At 46.6% G+C, this 23,506-nt stretch overlaps 1 protein-coding gene across 1 annotated transcript in view; it reads right to left on the reverse strand.

Annotated features, from left to right (window-relative positions):
• CACNG3 (calcium voltage-gated channel auxiliary subunit gamma 3) overlaps positions 1–23,506 on the reverse strand; it is an 82,606-nt gene that overhangs the window by 4,226 nt on the left and 54,874 nt on the right. The window contains exons 2-3 of the mRNA XM_024744675.1: positions 6,725–6,808; positions 735–875 (exon numbers count right to left, since the gene is read on the reverse strand). Coding sequence (XP_024600443.1) covers positions 735–875; positions 6,725–6,808 — 225 coding nt within the window. The remainder of the gene's footprint in view (positions 1–734; positions 876–6,724; positions 6,809–23,506) is intronic.

Genomic DNA, 23,506 nt, shown 5'->3' on the forward strand with positions numbered 1-23,506 from the left:
ATTTCATCCAGATGGCATTGATTGAGGGGTGGGGTGGGAAGAGATTGTAAAGCGATGGTAGAGTGGAAACCCAGAGGGAAGAGAGGACGATGAGGAGGGTGGAGGAGGGATGGAGATGAAGGGAGGAGAGAGGGTGCAGAAATAGGACCTCTTCCTGTGGACTGCCTCGTCCTCCTTGCCACCCTGTGCCACCTTCCGGTCAAGGCTGCTATCGATGATAAGGTCTTCCCCGAGAGCATCTGGGGCTGCTGACTTTTACCTTGTTCCCAGAGATGCTTTGAGCAGTCTGAGGATTTGTGCACTTGAAGAGCTGTGAACAGCATTTAAACCAGCAAACACAGGTCTCAAAGGGCCAGGGATAGTGTATGACGATGTGCAAATGAACAGAAAGATGGACCCCTTTAAAACACACTGAAGCCATCTCTCAGGTCACACATTACACACACCATACAGCCCCCTGCCCACTATGTGCAGACATATACATGCACACTCTCATTAGTCATTCTCCGCCTCTCCAAGCTGACCTTCTCCTCATCTCCCCTCCGTGCATTCTCAGCTAGAATGTCAGCATCTTTGGTTCTAATTAAAGTCTTTGGTTCTCATTCTTAACACACAAGTTGAACGTTTTCTTGTTCCTTCCCTGGAGGGAACCCTGAATAGCATTGCTTTGTCCTGGTGGCCCTGCCTTGGGTCTGGTGTCTGTGATGCCCTCAGGGCTGAGACCAGATGCTCACCTGCAGAGACAAAAAAGATGCCCGCGCTGAGGATGACGTTGTGTCTGCTGCGGTGGAACTCGCTGGCTGCCACGCAGAGCCCGCCAAAGAACAGCAGCGTGACACTGAGGATGGGGAAGACGCTGGAGGCCCTCACAGCCCCTGCGGAGAGAAAGAGAGAGGGTTCCCCCTGCACCCGGTCAGCCCCGGGATCCCCCCCTTCACGGGCATGGGGGTGCCTGGTTGGAGGACAGCCCGTGAGCAGAAGGACAGAGCCTGCATCTAACGTGGGTGCGAGACCAGTTCGGTCGCTCAGGGCCCTGTGCTTGAGGTTAATGCTCTTTAGTCACCATCCTGAAATTCTTAATAGCTTTATCTTGAATGTGTGTTTTATTAGTAACTCTGATGGGTCAGTGGAGCATGTGCCCTGGGCTTGGAGCCTCTACTCACGTGGCATCCCACCCCCCATCACCTCCCCACCTCCCGTTCTCCTTGGGATGGGCCCTCAGCTGCTCACTTCCCCACCCCAACCAGAGACCACTGCCACCCTTGGCTTGTGGTGGGGGCCTGGGCATGGACGCTGGGAGAACCAGGGTTGGCTGAAAGCCCTAGGCAGCTGCAAGGGTATGCACTCACCCCTTGAGTGTTCCCGTGCCGGAGGGAGTGTGACATTTCATAGCAAATAAAAGACACCATGACAGATGGAGAGAGAGATGGCAGAAGAAAGGAGATAGCTTTTTTTGCCTGCGTTTTGAACCAGGAGCCTGGGATTTTCATTTTGCACTGGCCCCTGCAAATCATATAGCCAACAGGGCATCCTGGGACTCCCATTAGATCACAAGCTGTTCACCGAAACGCAGAGTCTGTCCCAGCACACGCCTACATTTGCATAGTACTGAGTCTGGCAGTGCCCATTTGATACCCATTTAGTCACTGAATAAACAAATGAATTTAGTTATTCATCCAACAATATTTTTGGGCACCTACCAAATGCCAGGTGCTGTGCTGTGTCCTGGGGTACTGGTGGAAATGTTTAACCACCCCAAGGGTGCAGAGGCTGCCCTTCTAAGGGGAGGAAGGGGACGCTGGCTGAGGGCTGGAGCAGCAGTGTCCTAGAGACCCATGTGTTAACTCTTCAGCTGCTGGATCACAGAGAGGCCCTAAGGTTCTGGGGCAGAGGGACCTTCAGGTGGGGATCCCAGTATTTACCCAGCCAGCATAAGAGTATTTCCCGGAACACCTGGGCCGGAATATCAGTTGGATAAATTCTGTGTCCATTGAGGTACAAAAGAGCTAAGGTCCTGCCCTTATGGAGCTTACATCCTAATAGAGATGACGGGCAGGACCCACTACCTAATTTGCAGGACCCTGTACAGAATGAAAATGCAAGGCCTCTTGTTCCAGAAGTATTAAGAATCTCAGGATGGCATGGTAACCAGACTTATCCTGGTGATCATTTCGAAATGTAGAGAGGTACCAAATCACTATGTTGTGAAATGGAAACCAACGTAGTTGTGTTGTACGTCAGATACACATCAAAAGCAAACAAACAGACTCATAGAAAAAGAGATCAGATTTGTGGTTACCAGAGGTGGGGCTGTGGGGAGGGGGAATTAGAGGAAGGCGGTCAAAAGGCACAAACTTCCAGTTATAAGATGAATAAGTACGAGGGATATAATGTACAACATGATAAATATAATTAACACAGCTGAATGTTATATATGAAAATTAAGAGAGTAAATCCTGGGTCCTCATCACAAGGAAAAAACATTTTTTTCTATATCTTTAATGTTGTATCTGTACGAGGTGATGGATGTTCACTAAACTTACTGTGGTAATCATTTCATGACGTATGGATGTCAAACCATTATGCTGTACACCTTAAACTTACACAGTGCTGTATGTCACTTATATATCAATAAAACTGGAAGAAAAAATAAAATAAAGGATGACCGTCAAAAGCAAATTAAAAAAAGAAGAAGAAGAAGAATTTTAAGCTAGTGAGAGCAGAGCATGGAGCCAGGTGTGGGGCTCTTGAAGGATGGTAAAAACCCAGGCCTGAGCTGACTGTGCCTTGGACTGGGGTGGCAGACTGGTGGGGAGAGGTGTCGGACTCAGGATAGATCCTGAAGGTAAAGCCAACAGAACTGGGGGTGGGATGTGAGAGAAAGCGTTGTTGAGCACCATGCCTGGTGCTTAGCCGGTGAGCCGGCAGTGGCATCTTTATAATCCCGGCACGCGTGCAGGGTGAGCAGTGGGGCAGCAGGAAGGTGGTTGGTTCATCTTTGGCGTGGAAGTTCAAAGCTCAGTGTTCAGAGCTTTATGTCCCTGCATTTTTTGTGTGTTTTCCTGTGGGGTCAGCTGCAGCCCTTCCTATTGCTACTGCGTGGCGGTGCTCACACTCCGAATGCAGGGGACTGGTTTCCACAACACCAGGACTGTTTTTGTCTGTTTGTTTGTTTTTCATTTTTATTTATTTATTTATATATATATATTTGGCTGCATTGGGTCTTCGTTGCTGTGCGCGGGCTTTCTCTGGTTGTGGTGAGCAGGGGCTACTCTTCCTCGCGGCGCGTGGGCTTCTTGTTGCAGTGGCTTCTCTTGTTGTGGAGCACGGGCTCTAGGCACGCGGGCCCTGTAGTTGTGGCACGCGGGCTCAGTAGTTGTGGCGCACGGGCTTAGTTGCTCCGAGGCATGTGGGATCTTCCCAGACCAGGGCTCAAACCCGTGTCCTCTGCATTGGCAGGTGGATTCTTAACCACTGCGCCACCAGGGAAGTCCTGTTTGTTTGTTTTTATGGGAAAAGTTTTCTGCAATTTTGGTAGCTGACTTAGCCTACTGGGATTGCCTGGGAGGGCCGATGGAGAACGGGGGTGAGGGGTCGACGGAAGCAGACAGGGGTGAGGTTCTCTTCATGAGGAGAAGAAAATGAAAGAGTTCTAGCTTTTGCTTAAGGATGGCCACCCCAAGTCCCCCACCGTTGGGGCTGGGCAGACCAGGGTCCCAGTAACTGTCCCTGCTGCAATGGGGAGGTTTTGGAAGGGGCTTCAAACTGCCTAGAAACCTTGATGGGAGAAGTGAGGTGTAGGGGGAGGAATCCTGGCTGCCCTGACCCCTGGGAGCGTGATTAAATCAGTCCCCATCCTAGCTTCAGGCCAGTCAGTCACAGTCCTGGCCCAGGCCCGGCTTGCTCTGTGCTTCCCTGCTCCCACACAGGCTTGCAGGAGGGAGGGCGGGCCCCCTGGTTCATTTAGCCCCCAGGTCAAGGGGGGGGATCCCTGGGAAGTAGACGCTGGGATCTTGGGTGGCCATAGCTTATTTATAACTTCTAAATATTTACACGTATGACCTACGGGTTTCCATGTGAACCTTGGCCCTAGGACCCACAAATATTAGGGGTGGGTCTGTCCCCAGTGACTTCAAGCGTGCACAGATCTTTAAAGCGATCATTTGCATTGTGTACTTGATGGGAATTGCTCAAATATTCAATGTGATGAGTTCAATTGATTAAAGGAGAGCACCTTTAAAAAATTCTTTTTAGTTTCAAACTATGATTATGCCCGAAGGAGATGATCTGAGCATTGGAAGCTACTGAATTGTGTTGGTTGTGTATATTTGAAATGTGTGGCTATGAGATATGGGAATATGATTGTTTCCCATGTGGTAGAGGAACCACTTGGCAACCAATTGGTGGCCAGATCCCACCTCTACCCCACAAGTGAGATAAGAGCAGGTTCTATAAACTGAGGCTACAGGTGTCGGTCTCACACAGGACATGCCCTGCTGCCATTTTCTCCTAACTCAGTTTACCTTGGATTGTTTTTGGGTTTTTTTTTCCGGCTGTGCCACGGGGCTTGTGGGATCTTAGTTCCCCGACCAGGGATCGAACCCGGGCCCCCTGCAGTGGGACAAACAGGAAGGTCCCTGATTAAATCTTCTGCTACAGGTTTAAGCTTCAGCCTCCCTAACCACACATGAGAAAGAGGAAATAGCAGAATAATCAATGTGCAGAATCCCACCCGACCAGGGTGTGGTCACAACAGGAACTGGCAGCACGAGTGCTGGATGGGCCCGGAGACCCCTGCAGGAACGTGACCCTGGCGCCACGTGACTGGCTCGGGGATTCCAAAGTTCCCTGCAGGAAATTCGTGTGCTCGGGAAGGTCCCTCCTTCACTTGGTTCTGTGGCTGATGGTGAGGACCTCCACCTTCCGAGAGGGGAGAAATATATTTTGTCGGAAAAGCGATGGATCTCTTGGAAGAAATTAAAATCAGTTTTGCAAGTTGTGAAATAGAGGTCACAGTTCTGTTTAGTCCCCAACAGGGCAAACATCACAATACAATAGGAAAGAAAAACAAAAACTACAGTCCCTCTGGTAAAACCCCACTGGAGATGACTTTAAAATCATCCTCAAAAGGAGGTTCAAGTAATCTACCCCAAACTTTGGTCAAGCTACCTCTCTAAACGTGGCCTCTATTCCCGCATCAAATCCTTTTAAGCTGCTCATGTAAGTTCTAGTTGGCATTTGGGTAAATCCTAGTAGAGGGATAAGGACTGAAAAATGAGAAATAATATGTTTTAAAAATTAGCTTAGGGCTTCCCTGGTGGCGCAGTGGTTGGGAGTCCGCCTGCCGATGCAGGGGACACGGGTTCGTGCCCCGGTCCAGGAAGATCCCACATGCCACGGAGCGGCTGGGCCCGTGAGCCATGGCCGCTGGGCCTGCGCGTCCGGAGACTGTGCTTCGCAACGGGAGAGGCCACAACAGTGAGAGGCCCACGTACCGAAAATAAAAAATTAGCTTAGAAATGACTTTCTTTCAAATTGACTCCTCGCACCACTTACATTGTTATGCGATTAAAGGCTCATGTTTAGACCCACTGCTCGTCTGTAGACTAGCAAGCATGAGTAGAGCTAACAGTGATTTTAATTGTAAAAGCACTCTTCTTGAGCTACGAGTTACAAGCATAACCCGAATAGCACAATTTCTTGAAGTTTTTATGTATAACAGCAGTTTAAAAAAATGTTACATTTAACACTCTCTAATAGTAAATTAGTCAGTGCCTTAGAACTTTTCTTTTGAGTGAACTTGACACACCTCCCTGTTGAAGAAATTCTATCTAAATTACATTAAATCCCCAATTCTCTCTATGCCTGGATTAATGTCAGGCCTGTGGCTGCCACTGGGCCTTGACCATTGCTCATCCCATGCCCCAGAAGGGAGCCAACACGTATGGCTTCGTGAGTACATGTTGGCCCCGGGCGGAGCGCAATGTGCACCAGCTTATTTAATTTTCATGACCCTGTCAGATGGATGACATTATCATCTTTATTGCTGACTATGAAGAAAGGTGAGAGATGAGAGGTAAAGCAGCCTGGCCCAGGTCCAGCCCAGCTAGTAGGGCGTCACCGGAGCAAAAGCCCGAGTCAACCAGGATCCAGAGCCCTTGCTCTAAGCCAGCACACTGTTGCCTCCTACGTGCTGCGTTTGTGACAGTTCCATGTCATATCCGGGTTACTGACCTTGGGACAATCTAGGGGGAGACACTGGTCCTGCCCCAATGAGATTGAAACTGAAGAGGGGTGAACCTTGGTTTGCTTTTATTCTCCCAGGCCTCGCCTCTTAGGACCTCGCCCATTAGCACCTCACCCATTAGCACTTAGCCCATTAGCACCTCAAATCAGCCCTCTGGGGAAGGTGAAAACTTGTATTCAGGTTGAAGAAAATCCTTAGATTTCCTCCTAAGCAGACTAAAAAGAACTTTTCAGTTTTGACACAGCTCCCTTTTTTTTTTTTTTCCTATTTCTATTTCATTGAAATGAAAGAGATTCAGATGTCAGAACCACCTGAATGTCTCTGTCTAGTAGCAAAGATTTTCCTGAAGCTTCTTTGCACGTATCCATTTCTGGGGCTGGGTATTGGGGAGCCTCAAACTCAGGGGCATCTGGACAACCTCAGGGCAGCCCTCCTCGCCCACCCCTCCCCGGGAGGACCCGCGAAGGGGGAACTTACGCAGGAGATACTCAGCCGTGTCCTGTTCGTAGTCAGCATCTTCGGGGAAGTGATCAATTTTCTTGCACACGCCTCGGAAAGCCCCTGTGGAAACAAACGTGGCCCTGAGCTGGCGGGGGAGGGGTGGAAAGAGCCCCTGGGGCCCAGCCTGCATCCTCACCCCCACAGTGAAGATGCTTGATGGTTGTTGCAGGCTCTGCCTCAGTTGGCCCATCGGCATCTTTCTCAGGGCACAAAAAGGAGATTGGTAGAGGAAAAAAATAAAAATAAAGCCGAAGATGGAAACTTTCTGCTTCCTAGATTTTGCATGATGTTGGGATCTATTTAGAAGGGCAAAGAGCTATGAAGCAGAAGGATTCATCATGAGAACTGTCTTGTCTTATCTTTTTCTTTTTTTCCCAATTAGTGAGGGGAAAAGGAAATGGAATATATATATACACACATATATTCATATATACTTATGTATGTTATATATATATATATATATATATATAAATTTATCTTCCCATTTTACAGATGAGGCAGCTTGAGGCAGATTGGGATCTATTTAGAAGGGCAAAGAGCTATGAAGCAGAAGGATTCATCATGAGAACTGTCTTGTCTTATCTTTTTCTTTTTTTCCCAATTAGTGAGGGGAAAAGGAAATGGAATATATATATACACACATATATTCATATATACTTATGTATGTTATATATATATATATATATATATATAAATTTATCTTCCCATTTTACAGATGAGGCAGCTTGAGGCAGCTGGCCATAAGAATTTTGCTTGAAGTCATACGGGTAACTAGTAGAGCCAAAATTCCAATCAAGGTCTGCTGACTCCTTGGTGTGGATTCCAGGCATGCATTCTGGAGTAACCCACTCTCCCTGATTGCATAATGCTCATATCTGACACAGGACCACCCCCTTCCCCGCTCCCCTCGCCCAGGACCACAGCTTGCTGTGCTCTGCGGTGTGGCTCACTCCTTCGGGGGCACAGAATTGCGCAGGTGCACCCTGGGGAAACTGCCAGCATTTCCTTTCCTTTTCTTTCTTTGACGTCAGCCTGGCTTAACTTGTTGTGGGTGTTTGTTAACTAGCCAATTAACCAATCTCTGGGGCAGCTAATGGCTCTGCCCGTTCTCATAAATGACAAACAATTTCAGAACCTCTCACCACAACACAGCATGAAATTATGCCTTATTGTTCTTGTCTCTGCCGGCAGAGACGGCCTGGAGGTGAGGGGCAAGGTGGTGTCCTGGACAGTGGACAAGGTTTATGTTCACACGTAGCTGGGCTTATATTTTAGAGCAGTTACTATAAGAATTAAATAAGGCCATATATGAAGATGAGATAATTTTCGCAAAGCTCTAGGGACTTTGTGATAATGGCCAGCACTTTTTAAGTGCTTCTAGTGGGCTAGGCACAGAGCTGAAACCTACATTCTTCTCTCATTTACTCTCATCCACTGCCTTAGGAGATAGGGACTATTCACACTGATAGTTGATGATAAGACAACGCAGAATCACAGAGGAAAGAGAGTTGTCACAGCTGGTGAAGGGAAGAATCAGTATTTGAATGGGCTTTACCATTACAATATGAAGGTAGCCGTTATTATTATGCCTATTATTAACTCATAATAATGAGTGCCATGTAGTTTTTAAATTTTATTTTATTGAAGCATAGTTGATTTACAATGTTGTGTTAGTTTCTGCTGTACAGCAACATGATTCAGTTATACATATATATACATAATTTTTCATATTCTTTTCTATTATGGTTTATTACAGGATATTGAATATAGTTCCCTGTGCTATACACTAGGACCTTGTTGTTTATTCATTCTGTATATAATAGTTTGCATCTGCTAATCCCAAACTCCCACTCCATCCCTCCCCTACTGCCCCCCCCAACCCTTGGCAACCACAAATCTGTTCTGTGAGTCTGTTTTGTGGAAGTTCACTTATGTCATATTTTAGATTCCACATATAAGTGATATTATATGGTATTTGTCTTTCTCTTTCTGACTTACTTCACTTAGTATGATAATCTCTAGGTTCATCCATGTTGCTGAAAATGGCATTATTTCATTCTTTTTTATGGCTGAGTAATATTCCATTGTGTGTGTGTGTGTGTGTGTGTGTGTGTTTGTGTGTGTGTATCTCGCATCCTCTTCATCCATTCATCTGTCAGTGGACATTTAGGTTGCTTCCATGTCTTAAAGAGTGCCATGTATTTAACACATACTATAAATAGGCTCCAAAGCAGAGGCATTTCACAATAAATGATATGATATGAGCCCATCCTCTTGGTTCTGATTCTCTGCCTACCAGGCAAAGAATGGACTCAGAACCAAGAGGGCAGGATCTTGGAGAGAAGGCTTGAAGACTCAAGGAAATTCTTGGAAGAAAAACAAACTCAGAACTCCTTCCCTAATATTGAAAGAAGACCTTCATTTTTCCTGTTTGGATTTTAGAGTTTCATTCACAGATTCCTGTTTGCTTTTAAGCCCCATCGCCTTCCAGCTGGCTGGGTAACAAATCAGAATAAGTCACACACGTGAAGCACTTACCATCTACCACGTGCCATTCTAAACACTTTACATGTTTTATCCTCTCTAGCTCTCAAGACAGCCTGGGGAGGTACCTGGTATGATGAGCCCTATTTTACAGATGAGGAAATCTGAAGTAAGTGATTTCTGCAAGGACACAGCTACAAGGGGCACACTCAAGGGTAAGTCTTCCAGACTCCAAAGCCAAGTTCATAGCCACTACTGTGAATTGCACTCTCTTCAACACATTTTAGAGTTGTAAGCAAAATCCTTTGCCAGATGGCTTTATGATAATTTCACGGTCCATCCACTGCTATGAACAGGACCAGTTGGTTTTTCCATCCACCGTGCTTTTTCCGTGATGTGCGTCAGGGGCCACAGAGCAGGACAAGGATGGTGGTTGTGGGACCACCTATCATTAGCTGTTTTACATTCTCCACGAAAGATTTCATAGGAAGGAAATGTTCAGCTGAAGATTAAATGTGAAAGCTACTGAAACAGACCAGTCAGAACCACATGGGGATAAGGAACTACACACGTGCTCACATCTGCTTGTGAAATGGGCCTTACCTAAGGTGGCTTAAGGCAGCCTGAAACTAGGATGTGGAGCCAGCAAACACCAGTAGCTCCTGGAGAAACAGTCACGAATTTTAAATGGTCTAAAGTGTCCCACCACCTTGTTTTATATAGCCCACAAGCTAAGGCTGGTTTTTGCCTATGTAGATGATTAGAAAAAAATCAAAAGAAGAATACTGTTTCATGACAAGTAAAAAAATACGTGAAATTCAACTTTCAGTGTCTATAAATAAAATTGTATTGAAACACAACCATGCCCATTTGTTTATGGTTTTCGTGCCAAATGGCAGAGCTGAGTAGTTGTGGCAGAGACGGCAAAGCCAAAAATGTTGACCCTCTGGCTAAGGAAAATTTTGCTGATCGCGGTCCTGGAGATTTCAGTCCTGGGAAGTAGCACAAACTCTGGGAGGGCAAAAGTGGAAAGCAAACAGGAATTTGGGCCTTCTTGGGACTGGAGGACATGCTCCAAGCTGGTGATTCTAAAGCAGATAATGCTCATCTATGGCAGATCTGGGTTGCAGAATGGTTTGTTTAGTGTATTTGTTTTGTCCTGTTTTTTACTTGTAGTATTTTATTGTATTTTTAAAAAATTGCAGATTCTCCTGAAAAATGGGGCTCTCTGTCCCGCATTTCCATGGGAAAACAATCCCTAGCAGCCGGGCCTCAGCAACCTCCCTCTTTGGACTGGGTGCCAGCTCTCTAGTTGGCCAAAGTTGCCCCCACCTCCCCAGGCCCTATGTCACTTGAGGAACCTATGGAAAATGACCTCTCCAAACATCAGTTTCTTCTTCTTCTCCAGGATAAAGATAATAACAATAATAACTTCATGCGGTTGTCATGAGAATTAATTGAAGCTGTAATAGTAGTTACAGCACCTGGTGCTGTACTCAGCAGTTTCCACAGAACTCTGTTAAAATCAGGTAATGACGTAAGGCACTTAGTGCAGTTCCTGGCACGTGGTAAGAACTCAATAAATTATAGCTATTCCTACCATTGGTTTTGGTAGGTATTTTAGGACCAGAAGAGACACATTGGTGCCATGGTGAGATTTTAAAAAGCGATATAAAAGGAAAGGGAGGGCTTCGCTGGTGGTGCAGTGGTTGAGAGTCTGCCTGCCGATGCAGGGGACATGGGTTCGTGCCCCGGTCCAGGAAGATCCCACATGCCGCAGAGCGGCTAGGCCTGTGAGCCATGGCTGCTGAGCCTGCGCGTCTGGAGCCTGTGCTCCGCAACGGGAGAGACCACAACGGTGAGAGGCCCGCGTACCGCAAAAAAAAAAAAAAAAAAAAAAAGGAAAGGGAATCAAGAATTTCCCTGAGGAAGACTCCACACTGAAAATGAAGCTGCTGGCACAAGTCATACACTCATCAAAAAGTGAATTTGGCCGTTCATGTAAGTAGCATATTGCCAGCTCCCAGAAATAACCACTATTTAGCATTTCTGTATGTTTCCTTCCAGGCTCCCCTCACACCCTCCACTGCTCCCCCTACCCCCAGGCTTCCACACACACATTGTTTTGTAAAATCAGGATCTTGCTGGTCTTGTTTTTACTTACATTTTCTCATCAGTACTTCCCCACATCAGTAAATCTAAGAAAAAAAGAATGGGATTGGACTTGCCCATGAACTGCAGAGGCTGGAGCCAAAAGAGATGCTGAAAACAGGTACCCTGCAAGGATGAAGTTGGGATACAGAGATAAGCACCGTCCTAGCAGAGTTGAGGCTAAGGCACTGGGGCAGAGAGGAGCAGAAACCAGGAACGTGGTAAACCAGGAGAAGGATCAGTGGAGGTTGGTCTGGGGGACAGATCCAGTGGTGACTGGTGAGAGGTGATGGGAACCCACAGTAGAGCACGTAGAAGCGCTAGGCTGTGAGAATCCACAGATTCCAGGACCCCAGGAAGAGGTTTGGAATGGCAGGTAGAGCCAGGAGAGATTTCCCGAAGTATTGAGGTGTAATTACAGAGACTGGCTATGGGGTGACAACAAACTTCATCCTGGGCAGAGAAGATTGTGCTGACGGTTCTTCTCTGGCTCAGACAATGGAAGGATACTTCCTTCCTATGAGGAAGGCGCCTCCTTTAAACCAACAATCCTTCTCAAAGGTCAAACCCTAGAAATAGTCCCATTATAATCAAAAATGAGATATGAATACCCACTATTGCCTCTATGATGTACCATGATTCTACAAGCTCCAGTGCAAGAAGAAATAAAAAAGAATTAAGAGTTATACACAATAGAAAAAAAATACGGTAAAATTATCATTTTTCCAGGTGATAGAATAGTCTATTTGGGAAGCTGGAGGCAATTTGCTAGGGAAAAAGTAGTAGAATGAATGAAAGAACTCAAGAAGTTGGCTTCTTCTAAGACATTAAACCATACAATAAAGCTGTAATAATTAAGTCATTGTGGCACTGACATTTAAAAGGAACATTTATTAGGATATTTTTTCAAAGAAGAGAAATATTACAAGGAAAATAAGAAGCAGTCCATTATCCCGTATTCAGATAATCCCTGGTAAATTAAAAGAATATATGTATGTAGTTAGAAAATTCAAACAGTATATACAGAATGGCATGATTAAAGTAAAAGCACTTCCCTCATCACCAAAAATTCTCTCACTTGATAACTTCGTAGAGTGATTTTTGTTAACTGAATGTTGAATAAAATCATGTCTAAGCTGAGATCTGAAGTTTAATTAAAAGTTAATCAGAGTAAGGGAGGTGTGTGCCTTCAGGCAGAGTGGAATAGTGTGTGAGGTGATGAGAGGGAGTGAGTGAGGTGATGGGAGTGAGTGAGTCCCCATCTGGAGGGGGGGGTAGTAGTTCGGGGCTTTCAGAGGATCAGTGGTGGTTGGTCTGGGGGACAGATCCAGTGGTCACTGGTGACAGGTGTTGGGTACCTGGGGTAGGGCAGATATGAGAACTGGGCTGTGAAGATTGATTGATTCAAACTTTTTCTCCTCCTTCCTTCCTTCCTTCCTTCCACCCTTCCCCCAGATTTATCAGACACCCACAGTGTACCAGAGTTGTTTTAAGTCCCAGGAATTGACTAGTGGCCAAGACAGAGAAGATTCTGGTCCTCAGAATTTACATTTTCACTGGAAAAGAGAGTCTATATAGTCAATAAAAGAACAAGATAACTGTGCTCTGAAGGAAGCCCACAAGATGATGTGATGGTGACTGTGCATTGGGTGGGGGAGATGGTGGGCAATTTGGGGCAAGGTGGTTCAGGGGGACAGGTGAGCTCAGACATGATAAAAAGAAACAGTCAGTTGTGTGAAGAGCCAGGGAAAGAGCTTTCTAGGCCAAGGGCACTGCAGGCACACAGGCTGTGGAGTTGTGAATGAGCTTGGTTAGTTTGGGGGACAGAAGGGAGGCCAGTGGGTGGAAGAGGGCCTATTGTCGTGGCGTTACCGGGTCCCTCAGCTGCCCTTCTAGCTGTCCCTTCAGCACTGAGGTCTCTGGAATGTCTAGGAGGTTGGGTTGCACAAGGACCAAAGTCAACTCCATCTCTTCCTTAGGATCAGGGTAACCTAAAGGACCTACGTGGTCCTGAGTGGCTTCCAGACATGCAAGGGAGGAAGCCAGGGTGGGGAGGGAGCCCCTAAAATAGGACATTTTTGTTTCTAACTGTTAAAGCCCTTGTTCCGTATCTCCAGGGAAGGTGGTGCTTCCACATTCCGTGGCTCAGTCTCCATCCTAAGTATTTCCTTTCAGATCCGAGTACTGTGGGCACCCAGCCTGATCCTGGGAAATGGCCATCAACAGTCACAAAGTGGGGATTAGGCTGTTTTGCTGTGAATTTTTACAGACAAGTCAGATTCTTGCAATCTGGAAAAACAGAGCCTTCCCCCTCTTCAGCATGTACATATTTGACCTGGAGAGAGGTCGTATGGTGCAGTGGTAGGAGCAAAGCTTGGAGCCCTCAGGCCTGAGTTCGAATCTCTATTCCACCACTTACTAACTCACTAGTTGGGCGACCTTGGGTGAGTTATTCATTCACTTGAGCCTTTGTCTCCTCATCTGTTAAAATATCAATAATCTGCAGATGTTAGGATTTCTCAAAGAAGTAGGTACATTATCTGCTGTTTGTTTAGATGTACTCTGGGCCAGGCATTGGGTTAAGGGATCTCTGGGTACTGCTCACCACCCCATGGAGCAGGCACTCCTACTGGTCGTAGGCTGGGGTGAGGAGTAAGGATTCTGGAGCCAGACTGCCTGCATGTGCGTGCCAGCTGTGCCACGTATTAGCTACAAGTTACTTAACTTATGTGTGTCTCAGTTTCCTCATCTGTAAACGGAGAATACTAACGGTATGTAGCTCGTGGATTTTTTTTTTTTTTTTTTTTTTTTTTTTTTTTCGGTACGCAGGCCTCTCACTATGGGGTTTAATGAGGATTAGAAGAGTTAATGTTTGTCAAGTGCTTTAGAGCGATGGTAAGTGTTGTGTGTGTGTGTGTGTTAATTCAGTCAATCCATTTCTAGGTGGGGAAACTGAGGCCTAAAACTAAGGTCTGTCTAACTAACCTCAGAGCCTGAGATCTTAGCAAAATCCCCTAAGTGGCACTAACACAGTGCTGGGCACCAAGAAGAGGGTTAACAGGGACAGCTCTTAATGTTATTTGCGAACTCTGTTTCGGGCGTGGGGGGAGAGGAAGCCAGGGGGAAGCTGGAGATCGTGTCTCCTCCCTGCCACCCTCACATGGACATATCTACACATGGGTAGACGTGTGTGTGTGTGTGTGTGTGTGTGTGTGTGTGCACCCATACAGGGCTGGGCCAGGCAGGCAGCCTGAGGAGCTGGCACACCCCAGCAGGAATAGGCCTAGACCACCTGCTGTACCAAGTTTGGGCGAGGGCCAGACAGAGCTTTTCTGGGTCAGCTAAAGACAGCTCTGCCTTTACGGGTTTGGGCCTCAAGTCAGGAAATACTAGACCCAGAGCAGAAAGACCTGGGGAAATGAGAGAGCCATCCAAGGCCCAACCTTTTCAAGTTTGCGGTCCTGAAGGGAGACCCTGAATGGGGAGCAGCTGTCCCCAGGATGTCTCTCCTCTGATGGGAGGAGATCCCATTGGCAGAGCCTCTCAGTGGTCTTCAGGAGGAGCCCCTCCCCCTCCCATGGACGGTGAGTAGCCCACATTGGCGGTCCTGGGCACAACTGGGCGGCTGTGGCACCACCCAACCTGACAAAGGATTACTTCTGAGCAGTTCTGGACCGTTACCATGTGCTCAGAGTGAGGGTGGATCCTCCTAACCAGCCCACCGAGCCCAGCATCAGTGCCCAGAACCTGGTCCAGCCCAGAAACACAGCCAAACCAGTGCCCAGAGCTTGGCCTCATCTCAGCCACGAGTCCAGCTGAAATGCCAGGCCCCTGAAATCCAGCTCAGAATCAAAATCAAGGCTCACTGGAGACCAGGGCTCTGGGTCCAGCGATACAGGTCTTTTAAGTCCCCATTGTGGTGAGTCCGCCTTGAGAAATCAGGAAAGAACAAACATCAAGTTTGTTTGTGCCCCGGACGTACTTGTGTTAAGAAGGCAAAAGTCACCACCTGATTGTAAGAATGTTTGGTTTCCTGGTGTTAAATATCCTCTTTATTACAGAGCATAATTTACCTTAAAACGGTGGTTCTCAACATGGGCTGCAAATGGGAATTACGGGGGCTGGGGACACAGTAGGAAAATACCGATGCTCTGTTCTATCCCTGGAGATTCTTACTAATTAGACTCATCTGGGGAGCTCTGCAAACTCCAGATGCCCTGACTAATTGTTCAGCTAAGGTTGAGACCCACAGCCTTTAGGGGAGTTCACTCAAAAATAGGGACCATTATTTCATAGCAAATCATAAAGTTCAAAGATGTACTTCCAGCTTTATCTTGAAAATGAAAAGATCATTTATGAGAATATGTTTATTTTGTCTTATCTTTTCTTACTATGCACTAGGGTGAACCAAAAAGTAAGTTATGTGGATTTTTGGTGGGAGGGGGCATCCTTTGTCTGATAAAATCACATGATGGTCCAATATGAAATCTTTCACTTTCCCAGCTGGATTATAAAGTCTGACTTTCAGGGGCTTCCCTGGTGGCACTGTGGTTGAGAGTCCGTCTGCCGATGCGGGGGACACGGGTTCGTGTCCCAGTCTGGGAAGATCCCACATGCCGCGGAGCGGCTGGGCCCGTGAGTCATGGCCGTTGAGCCTGCGCGTCCGGAGCCTGTGCTCTGCAACGGGAGAGGCCACAACAGTGAGAAAGCAGGATCATAAAGTGGGTCATTTCTGCAAAAAATATTTGAGCATGTCATCATTTTCTCAAGGGCTTCTCTTAATCCTTTAACATTCAAATCACTGGATGCGCCTATCACATCATCACTCTTGTCGGTTTGCTCTTCTCGCATTGTTAACCAGTGTCCCTCTGCCAAGCTCTCGGCCGCCCATGGCTGGCATGTCACACCACGCCAGCAGATCTTCAGCGCCCCTCACATCCATCTCATGAAGTCCTGTGCATTTTGCAAGATACGCAATCTCACTTTGCAATCATTTTTGCCTCCTATTTGCATTGTATGGTCACATGCTGACAAGAGCTGGCAATCAGAGAGAGGCTGCCTGGCAAAGACCATGAATTGTAGGGTATTAAACGGGGGTGGGGTGGGGTTGGAGGTGTGTTTGAGTAGAGACTGGCTTTATAAATGGTCAGGTGATGAATCACATAGTCACATTAAGATGGAGTTTGCTGGCTTGTCTGTGCAACCGCACGTGTGCAGGGATTTGGATAATGAATTCACGGATAATGAGGACCCTGAACTAAACTTGGTCTCTCTGAGCAAGACGAAGCACTTGGGGTTTCAGCAATTACGGCCCACGGCTCCTAATAAGAGCACCATTGGAGTGAGTGAGGTAAGGAGAAATAAACGTCCTCTTCTGAGGTTCCTGAACTGCTGTCAGTGCACATCCTGAATTCAGTCTTGTTCAACAGATGTCTACTGGGGTGCCTGCTTTGCATTAAGCAGTGTCCTGGGCACGTCGGATTCATCAGTGAATGAAACAGTGTAGGTTCCGGATCTCAAGGCTGTTACATGCTAGTGGGGGAGAGACCGAGAGTGAACAAATAAATGAACAAAACAAAGGTTTCTGTAAAAAGGAAGAGGTAATTTCAAATAGTGATAAATGCCATGAAAATAATAAACCCCAGAGAGAGAGAGTGACCTGGGGGCAGTGGGGGGAAATTGTGAGATTGGGTGGACAGGGAAGGCCTCTCTGAGAAGGTGACCCGAGTGACAAGATGAAGCCACTCAAGGGAAGATTTGAGGGAAGAACTTTCTAGGAAGAGGGCACCACAAGTGCAAAGGCCCCAGGGAAAGATAATACTTAGTGTGTTTCTGGAACCAAGGGGAGTGCAGGGAGCAGAGTGAGTGAGACGGAGGCAGGATAAGACCAGTTCCACGAAGGAGCCAGATGATGGAGCCCCTTCCAGGCCAGGGCTGGAAGCTGGAAAGGTGTGTGGTCCATGCTTTTGGAGGGCTTTACACATGTGAGAAACACAATCTGATTTATAGTTTTAGAAGATCTCTTTGAAGATGGCAGGGGCTTGCAGAGGAGCAGGAAGGGAAGAGAATCTTCAGAGGAATCACTGAAAGCCATCCTGAACCTTCTGAAGAAGTAACTGCCGATGGTGGAGGAACGGCGGTCCAGCCAGAGTCCAGCCACATCCACCCAGAGAGAGATGCTCCATCGAGAGAGTGTCCTGCCTTAGAACCAAGTGCAGGAAGTGGAGCTCAGAGCAGGGCACTGTGGGTGCTACCTGTCCTTCTCTGCACCCAGTTCTAGGCCTGATTTATTTTGAAGAGCCTGGTGTTGGGCATTTTGCTTCATCAGCCCCTCTGCTCTGTTTGGGGTAAAATCTTTCCCTGGTCCTTAATTATTTGGTTGATTGCAGGCCCAACTGGAACACCAGCCTAGCCCCAAGCCCAGGTCCTAGCCGGTCCTGGATCACAGAGCCAAGAGCCCGGCCCATCCTAACCAAGACGGCAGTTTTATCCAGTTCTGTGTTCTAGATCCCCTTTGCCGCCTGGCACCCAGCCTGGCACTTGGAACTTCACAGGCACTGGTGTAGGATTAACCAACTATGCAGAATAAGCCACGTGTTTGGGGTACCAGGAAAGCAGGGGTACAGAGAGAGAGAGAAAAAAAATGAGAATTGGAATTTAATTGATATTTGACTTTTACAAAAGATCATTAAAATAGCACAGAAAATACTCCAGAAGTGTGTTGATCTTTCTTATGTAATAGCTTAGTATTATTATTTTAGTATCGGATTATCTATGAGGGTGGGGTGGCCACCATAATCATTTTAGTGCTTCTAAAAATCATCTTAATCCTGCCTCGGCAAGCATTGGCAGGAATCGAGAGCCCATCCATTTCCAGACCACACAGGTAGCCGTGGCCATGGCAGGGGCTCTGGGGAGAAGGCTGCGGCCCCCTCATCTCTGCTGCTTGTAAGTGGTGACATTTTTCCTCCAGAGGTGCCTGGAAACGTTGGACCCACCTGCATAAGAATCACCTGGGCTCTTAGGAAAAAAAGCACATTTATCAGCCCCCTACACGACTTAGTGATTTAGGGAGAGTCTGAGAAACTTCTTTTTAGCAAAAGCTCCTCCAGGATTCTGATGAGCACCGGAGTCTGAGAGCCACATTCCGCAGCCAGATGGACGCGTGGTCCCTGTCACACACACAGACGACTCGGCCTCTGTGGGTATGTGAGACCTTGGCTGGGGAACAGGTCCAGACAGGGTTTTGGAGGGTTTGTGGAGAGCGATTCCCTCTTAGAAGATTGAGGTTGAGGCCATACAAGACTTTTCCTCAACTAGTGAGCATCACACAGTCCTGAGTCCCTGCCCCCGGCTGTGAGCTCAGAGCAGCCCATTCTTTGGACTTGGCCTTCACATTCCCAGGCGCTAGCAGTTCCCAAAGGCAGCGCCACACATGGTCACAGAGACACACTGACAGACCTGAGGGACATTCATTGTGTGACTTGGAATCTACTCCTCATTACTGGACCCCTTCATTTGTCCTTTAACTGCTGTAAGCAGCATGTAAATGGCACACTTACAGTACATAACAGGTGGAGGTATGGGGTTCAAAAGGTTATTGTTATTTTTTAATAAACTTTACTTTTAAGAGCAGTTTTAGGTTCACAGCAAAATTGAGGGGATGGTCCAGAGATTTCCCATATCCTCCTCCCCCGACACATGCGTAGCCTCCCTGTTGTCTGCCTCCCCACCAGAGTGGTACCTTTATTATAACTGATGAACTTACATTGATACATGGTTATCACTCAAATCCATAGTTTACATTATGGTTCATTCTTGGTGTTGTATATTCCATGGGTTTGGACAAACATGTAACAATATGTATCCATCATGATAGTATCACACAGAGTAGTTTCACTGCCTTAAAAATATCCTCTGTGCTTCACCTATTCATCCATCCCTCCACTGAACCCCTGGCAATCACTGTTCCTTTTACTGTCTCCGTAGTTTTGCCTTTCCCAGAATGTCATATAGTTGGAATCACACAGTATGTGGCCTTTTGAGATTAGCTTCTTTCACTTAGTAAAACGCATTTAAGATTCCTTCATGTCTTTTCATGGCTTCATAGCTCACTTTTTTTAGCACTGAATAATATTCCATTGGATGTGCTACAGTTTATTTATCCACTCACCTACTGAAGGACATCTTGGCTGCTTCCAGATCTTGGCAATTGTGAATATAGTTGCTATAAATATCCATGTGTAGGCTGTTGTGTAGATATAAAAACCAAGGAGTATTTGGGTAAATACCAAGGTGTGTGATCCAGAGTACAGTGAGAGGGAGGGGTGTGAGTAGGACAAGGCGGGACGGGAGAGATGAGAGGAGGTCAGATGGGCTTTACTCTGAGGGCCTGGTTTTACTCCAAGTGCAGCACAGGTACACATATACCAAAGCATCCTCCAGAGTGGCTGTTCCATTTTGCATTCCCACCAGAAATGCATGAGAGTTCCTGCTGCTTCACATCCTCACCAGCATTTGGTGGTGTCAGCGTTCTGGATTTTGGCCATTCTAATAGGTACTTGTAGTATCTCATTGTTTTAATTTGAATTTGCCTGAAGACATGTGATGTGAAGCATATTTTCATATGCTTATTTGCCATCCGTATATCTTCTTTGATGACATGTCTGTTTTGGTCTTTGGCCCATTTTAAAACCAAGTTCTTTGTTTTCTTATTGTTGGTTTTTAAGTGTTCTTTATATATTTTGGGTAACAACCCTTTATCACATGTATCTTTGGCAGATATTTTCTCCCAGCCTGTGGCTTATCTTCTCATTTTCTTGACATCGTCTTTACAAAAGGTTGTTTTTTCAACCCTAATTTGGCACTTTCTTCATTAAAAAAATAATCCAGAAAAGTTTTGTTTTTTGTAAAGTGGCATCTTTTAAATCGTGAGGGACCTGGGCTCAGTTTCTGCCCCACTGCAATCTCTGTGAACATGTTGCAGGATCAAACCCACAAACCTGGAGTCTATGTTGAAACTGTCCATATAGAAGGCCACACTTTCGACGTTTTGTGCCATTCTGACTCCACTAACCTGAGAAGGGGGAGAGAGAGTCTCCTGTATCTGTTTCCAGCTACCTTGGACTGCTCATTTCAACCTTCACTGGGCAGCTCTGCCCAGCACAAACAGATTTGCTCCCAAGCAAATCCATCCTGGGTCCTGACATTTATCCAGCATCTTTAATTCTTTTCTATTCATTAAGCATGGGTGGTGGCCATGGCAACCATTAACTGCACCTGACATCCAGGAATAGTTCTGGCGTTTTGAGCAAACACCATCCTGGGATTTAGTTCTGCAAGATACAGAGCCTGGCTGCCTCCCTGTAACCTGTGCGGACGTCATGGTTTCTCCCCTGAATCTGAGGTGCCCTCCAGGCCTCTTGCCTGTCTGGGCAGGAGAAAGAATGTGGGGCCTCTTCCTCCAAATCCCCCATTCTCACTGCCCACTCACCCACCAGAGTCCTTCTGAGTTGCAGTATGATGGGGGTGAGGCAGGGGGCATCTCTAGGTGGTATGAGTCTAAGGGCAGGTCTGTGTGTGTGTGTGTGTGAGAGAGAGAGAGAGAGATGGGGTAGGGATGCTCCCACCTACCCCCAGGGGAGCATCTGGAGTTATCAGAGGTGGATACAAATATATTTTAGAAAAGCAGAGAAGGTAAACGGGCCTGGTGCCCAGTGTGGATATGTCTGTTTGCCTGTGTGTGTGTTTTGGGGTGTGGTATATGTGTACCTGTGCCATACTTGGAATAAAACCAGGCCCTTAGAGTAAAACCCATCTGACCTCCTCTCATCTCTCCCGTCCCACCTTGTCCTACTCACACCCCTCCCTCTCACTATACTCTGGACCAGCTATTCTCAAACTTTAATATGGGCACCTTGGAAAAATGCAGATTTGAAACCCGCAGGTCTGGGAAAGGGGCTGAGATTCTGCCTCTTCTGGGATTTCTAACCAGCTCCTCGGTGGTGCGGATACTGCTGGTCTGTGGACCACACTTTGAGTAGCCAGGTCTGGCCCAGGGGCTCTCACTCCTGGCTGACCCCAGATCACCCAGAAGCTCTTAAATAGTACTGGTGCCTACGTCGACAGACGAATGGATAAAGAAGATGTGGCACATATATACAATGGAATATTACTCAGCCATAAAAAGAAACGAAATTGAGTTATTTGCAGTGAGGTGGATGGACCTAGAGTCTATCATACAGAGTGAAGTAAGTCAGAAAGAGAAAACCAAATACTGTATGCTAACGCACATATATGGAATCTAAAAAAACGGTACTGATGAATCTAGTGGCAGGGCAGGAATAAAGATGCAGATGTAGAGAACGGACTTGAGGACACGGTGGGGGGGGGAGTGGGGGAAGGGGAAGCTGGGATGAAGTGAGAGAGTGGCATGGACATACATACGCTACCAAATGTAAAATAGATAGCTAGTGGGTAGGAGCCGCATAGCACAGGGAGATCAGCTCGGTGCTTTGTGACCACCTAGAGGTGTGGGATAGGGAGGGTGGGAGAGAAATGCAAGAGGGAGGGGATATGGGGATATATGTCTACTTATAGCTGATTCACTTTGTTATACAGCAGAGACTAACATAACATTGTAAAGCAATTATACTCCAATAAAGATATTAAAAAAAAATAGTACTGGTGCCTAGACCCCAATGCAGACCAGCGGAATCAGAATTTCTGGATGTGAGGCTCAGTCTTTTTAGCTCCCCCAGGTGATTCTACTGTGCAGAAGATTGAGGAACACAGAGTTTTGCCTGGACCACTCTCTCCCGGCCCTTCACGGAGCTGTCTTGTTCTTAGCGTTTAGATCTCCACCTGCCTCGAACACTTTCAGTCACTTCCTTCACAAAGCTTATGATTATATGTGAGTGTGCTTATTATCCTCTTTATATTTATTGCCTTGTTTAATTGCTGACTTCTTCACTAGAATATAAGCACCACTGTGTCTCAAACATCTTCTACTAAGGCCTGCTACATAGTAGGTGATTCATAAGTATTTATCGAATGTCTGTTTGTTGTGTGTTGTATCTGAGGGAATTTTAGACAAGGTGGCTTTCTGTTGGATAAGGACAAAAGTGCTATGCAGTCCTCTGTGATCTGGACCTTGCCCATCTCCAGATTCTTCTCCCCACACTCCTCTTGCACTGGCTTTGCTTTTCTCACCTGCCCCAGGACCTTTGAATCTATACTCTCTCTGCCTCATACATGCTTCTCTATCCATTCCCCATTTGATTAATTCCTACTTTTCCTTAAGATCTTACCATCCACGCATCCTCAGGCTGATGCCATCTAATTATTTGCTCTCACAGCACTGCATGCTTTTCTTTTGGGGGACATATTATAAATAATTAATTATGGGTTTAATTATATGTCTGTTTATTCTATGCTACTATAAATTCCAAGAATGCATCTCCTTCTTTTTATTTATTTGTTTGTTTGTTGGTTTGTTTATTACTTTTGGCTGCGTTGGGTCTTCGTTGCTGCACGTGGGCTTTCTCTAGCTGCGGCGAGCCGGGACTGCTCTTCATTGTGGTGTGTGAGCTTCTCATTGCAGTGGCTTCTCTTGTTGTGGAACATGGGCTCTAGGCGCGCGGGCTTAAGTAGTTGTGGTGCACGGGCTCAGTAGTTGTGGCTCACGGGCTCTAGAGCGCAAGCTTAGTAGTTGTGGCGCACGGGCTTAGCTGCTCCGCGGCATGTGGGATCTTCCCAAACCAGGGTTTGAACGCGTGTCCCCTGCATTGGCAGGCAGATTCTTAATCACTGCGCAACCGGGGAAACCCCATCCATCTCCTTGTTTACTGCTGTCTTCCCAGTGCCTGGCGCACAGTAGGTCATTAAATAAACAAATAAGTAAATGAAGGGATGAGTATTAAGTATCTCCTCCAAGTCTGAAGTCTTCTCTAAGCTTCTTGTGTCAGCATCTCTTCACTGCCTGAGACCCTCTTATCCCAGAGCCATTCGAAACCTGAGCCTTTGAATTGCCCACTTTCCTTTTCCCTCTTCCTAAGTCTGTGGCTTTTTCTCTTTGGGTCCTCAAGCCAAGCCCACTCCATAAATACATCCATCTCTCTCCAA

Source organism: Neophocaena asiaeorientalis, unplaced genomic scaffold, assembly GCF_003031525.2.
Source record: "Neophocaena asiaeorientalis asiaeorientalis breed wild unplaced genomic scaffold, Neophocaena_asiaeorientalis_V1.1 scaffold91, whole genome shotgun sequence".
NCBI classification, from domain to species: Eukaryota; Metazoa; Chordata; class Mammalia; order Artiodactyla; family Phocoenidae; genus Neophocaena; species Neophocaena asiaeorientalis.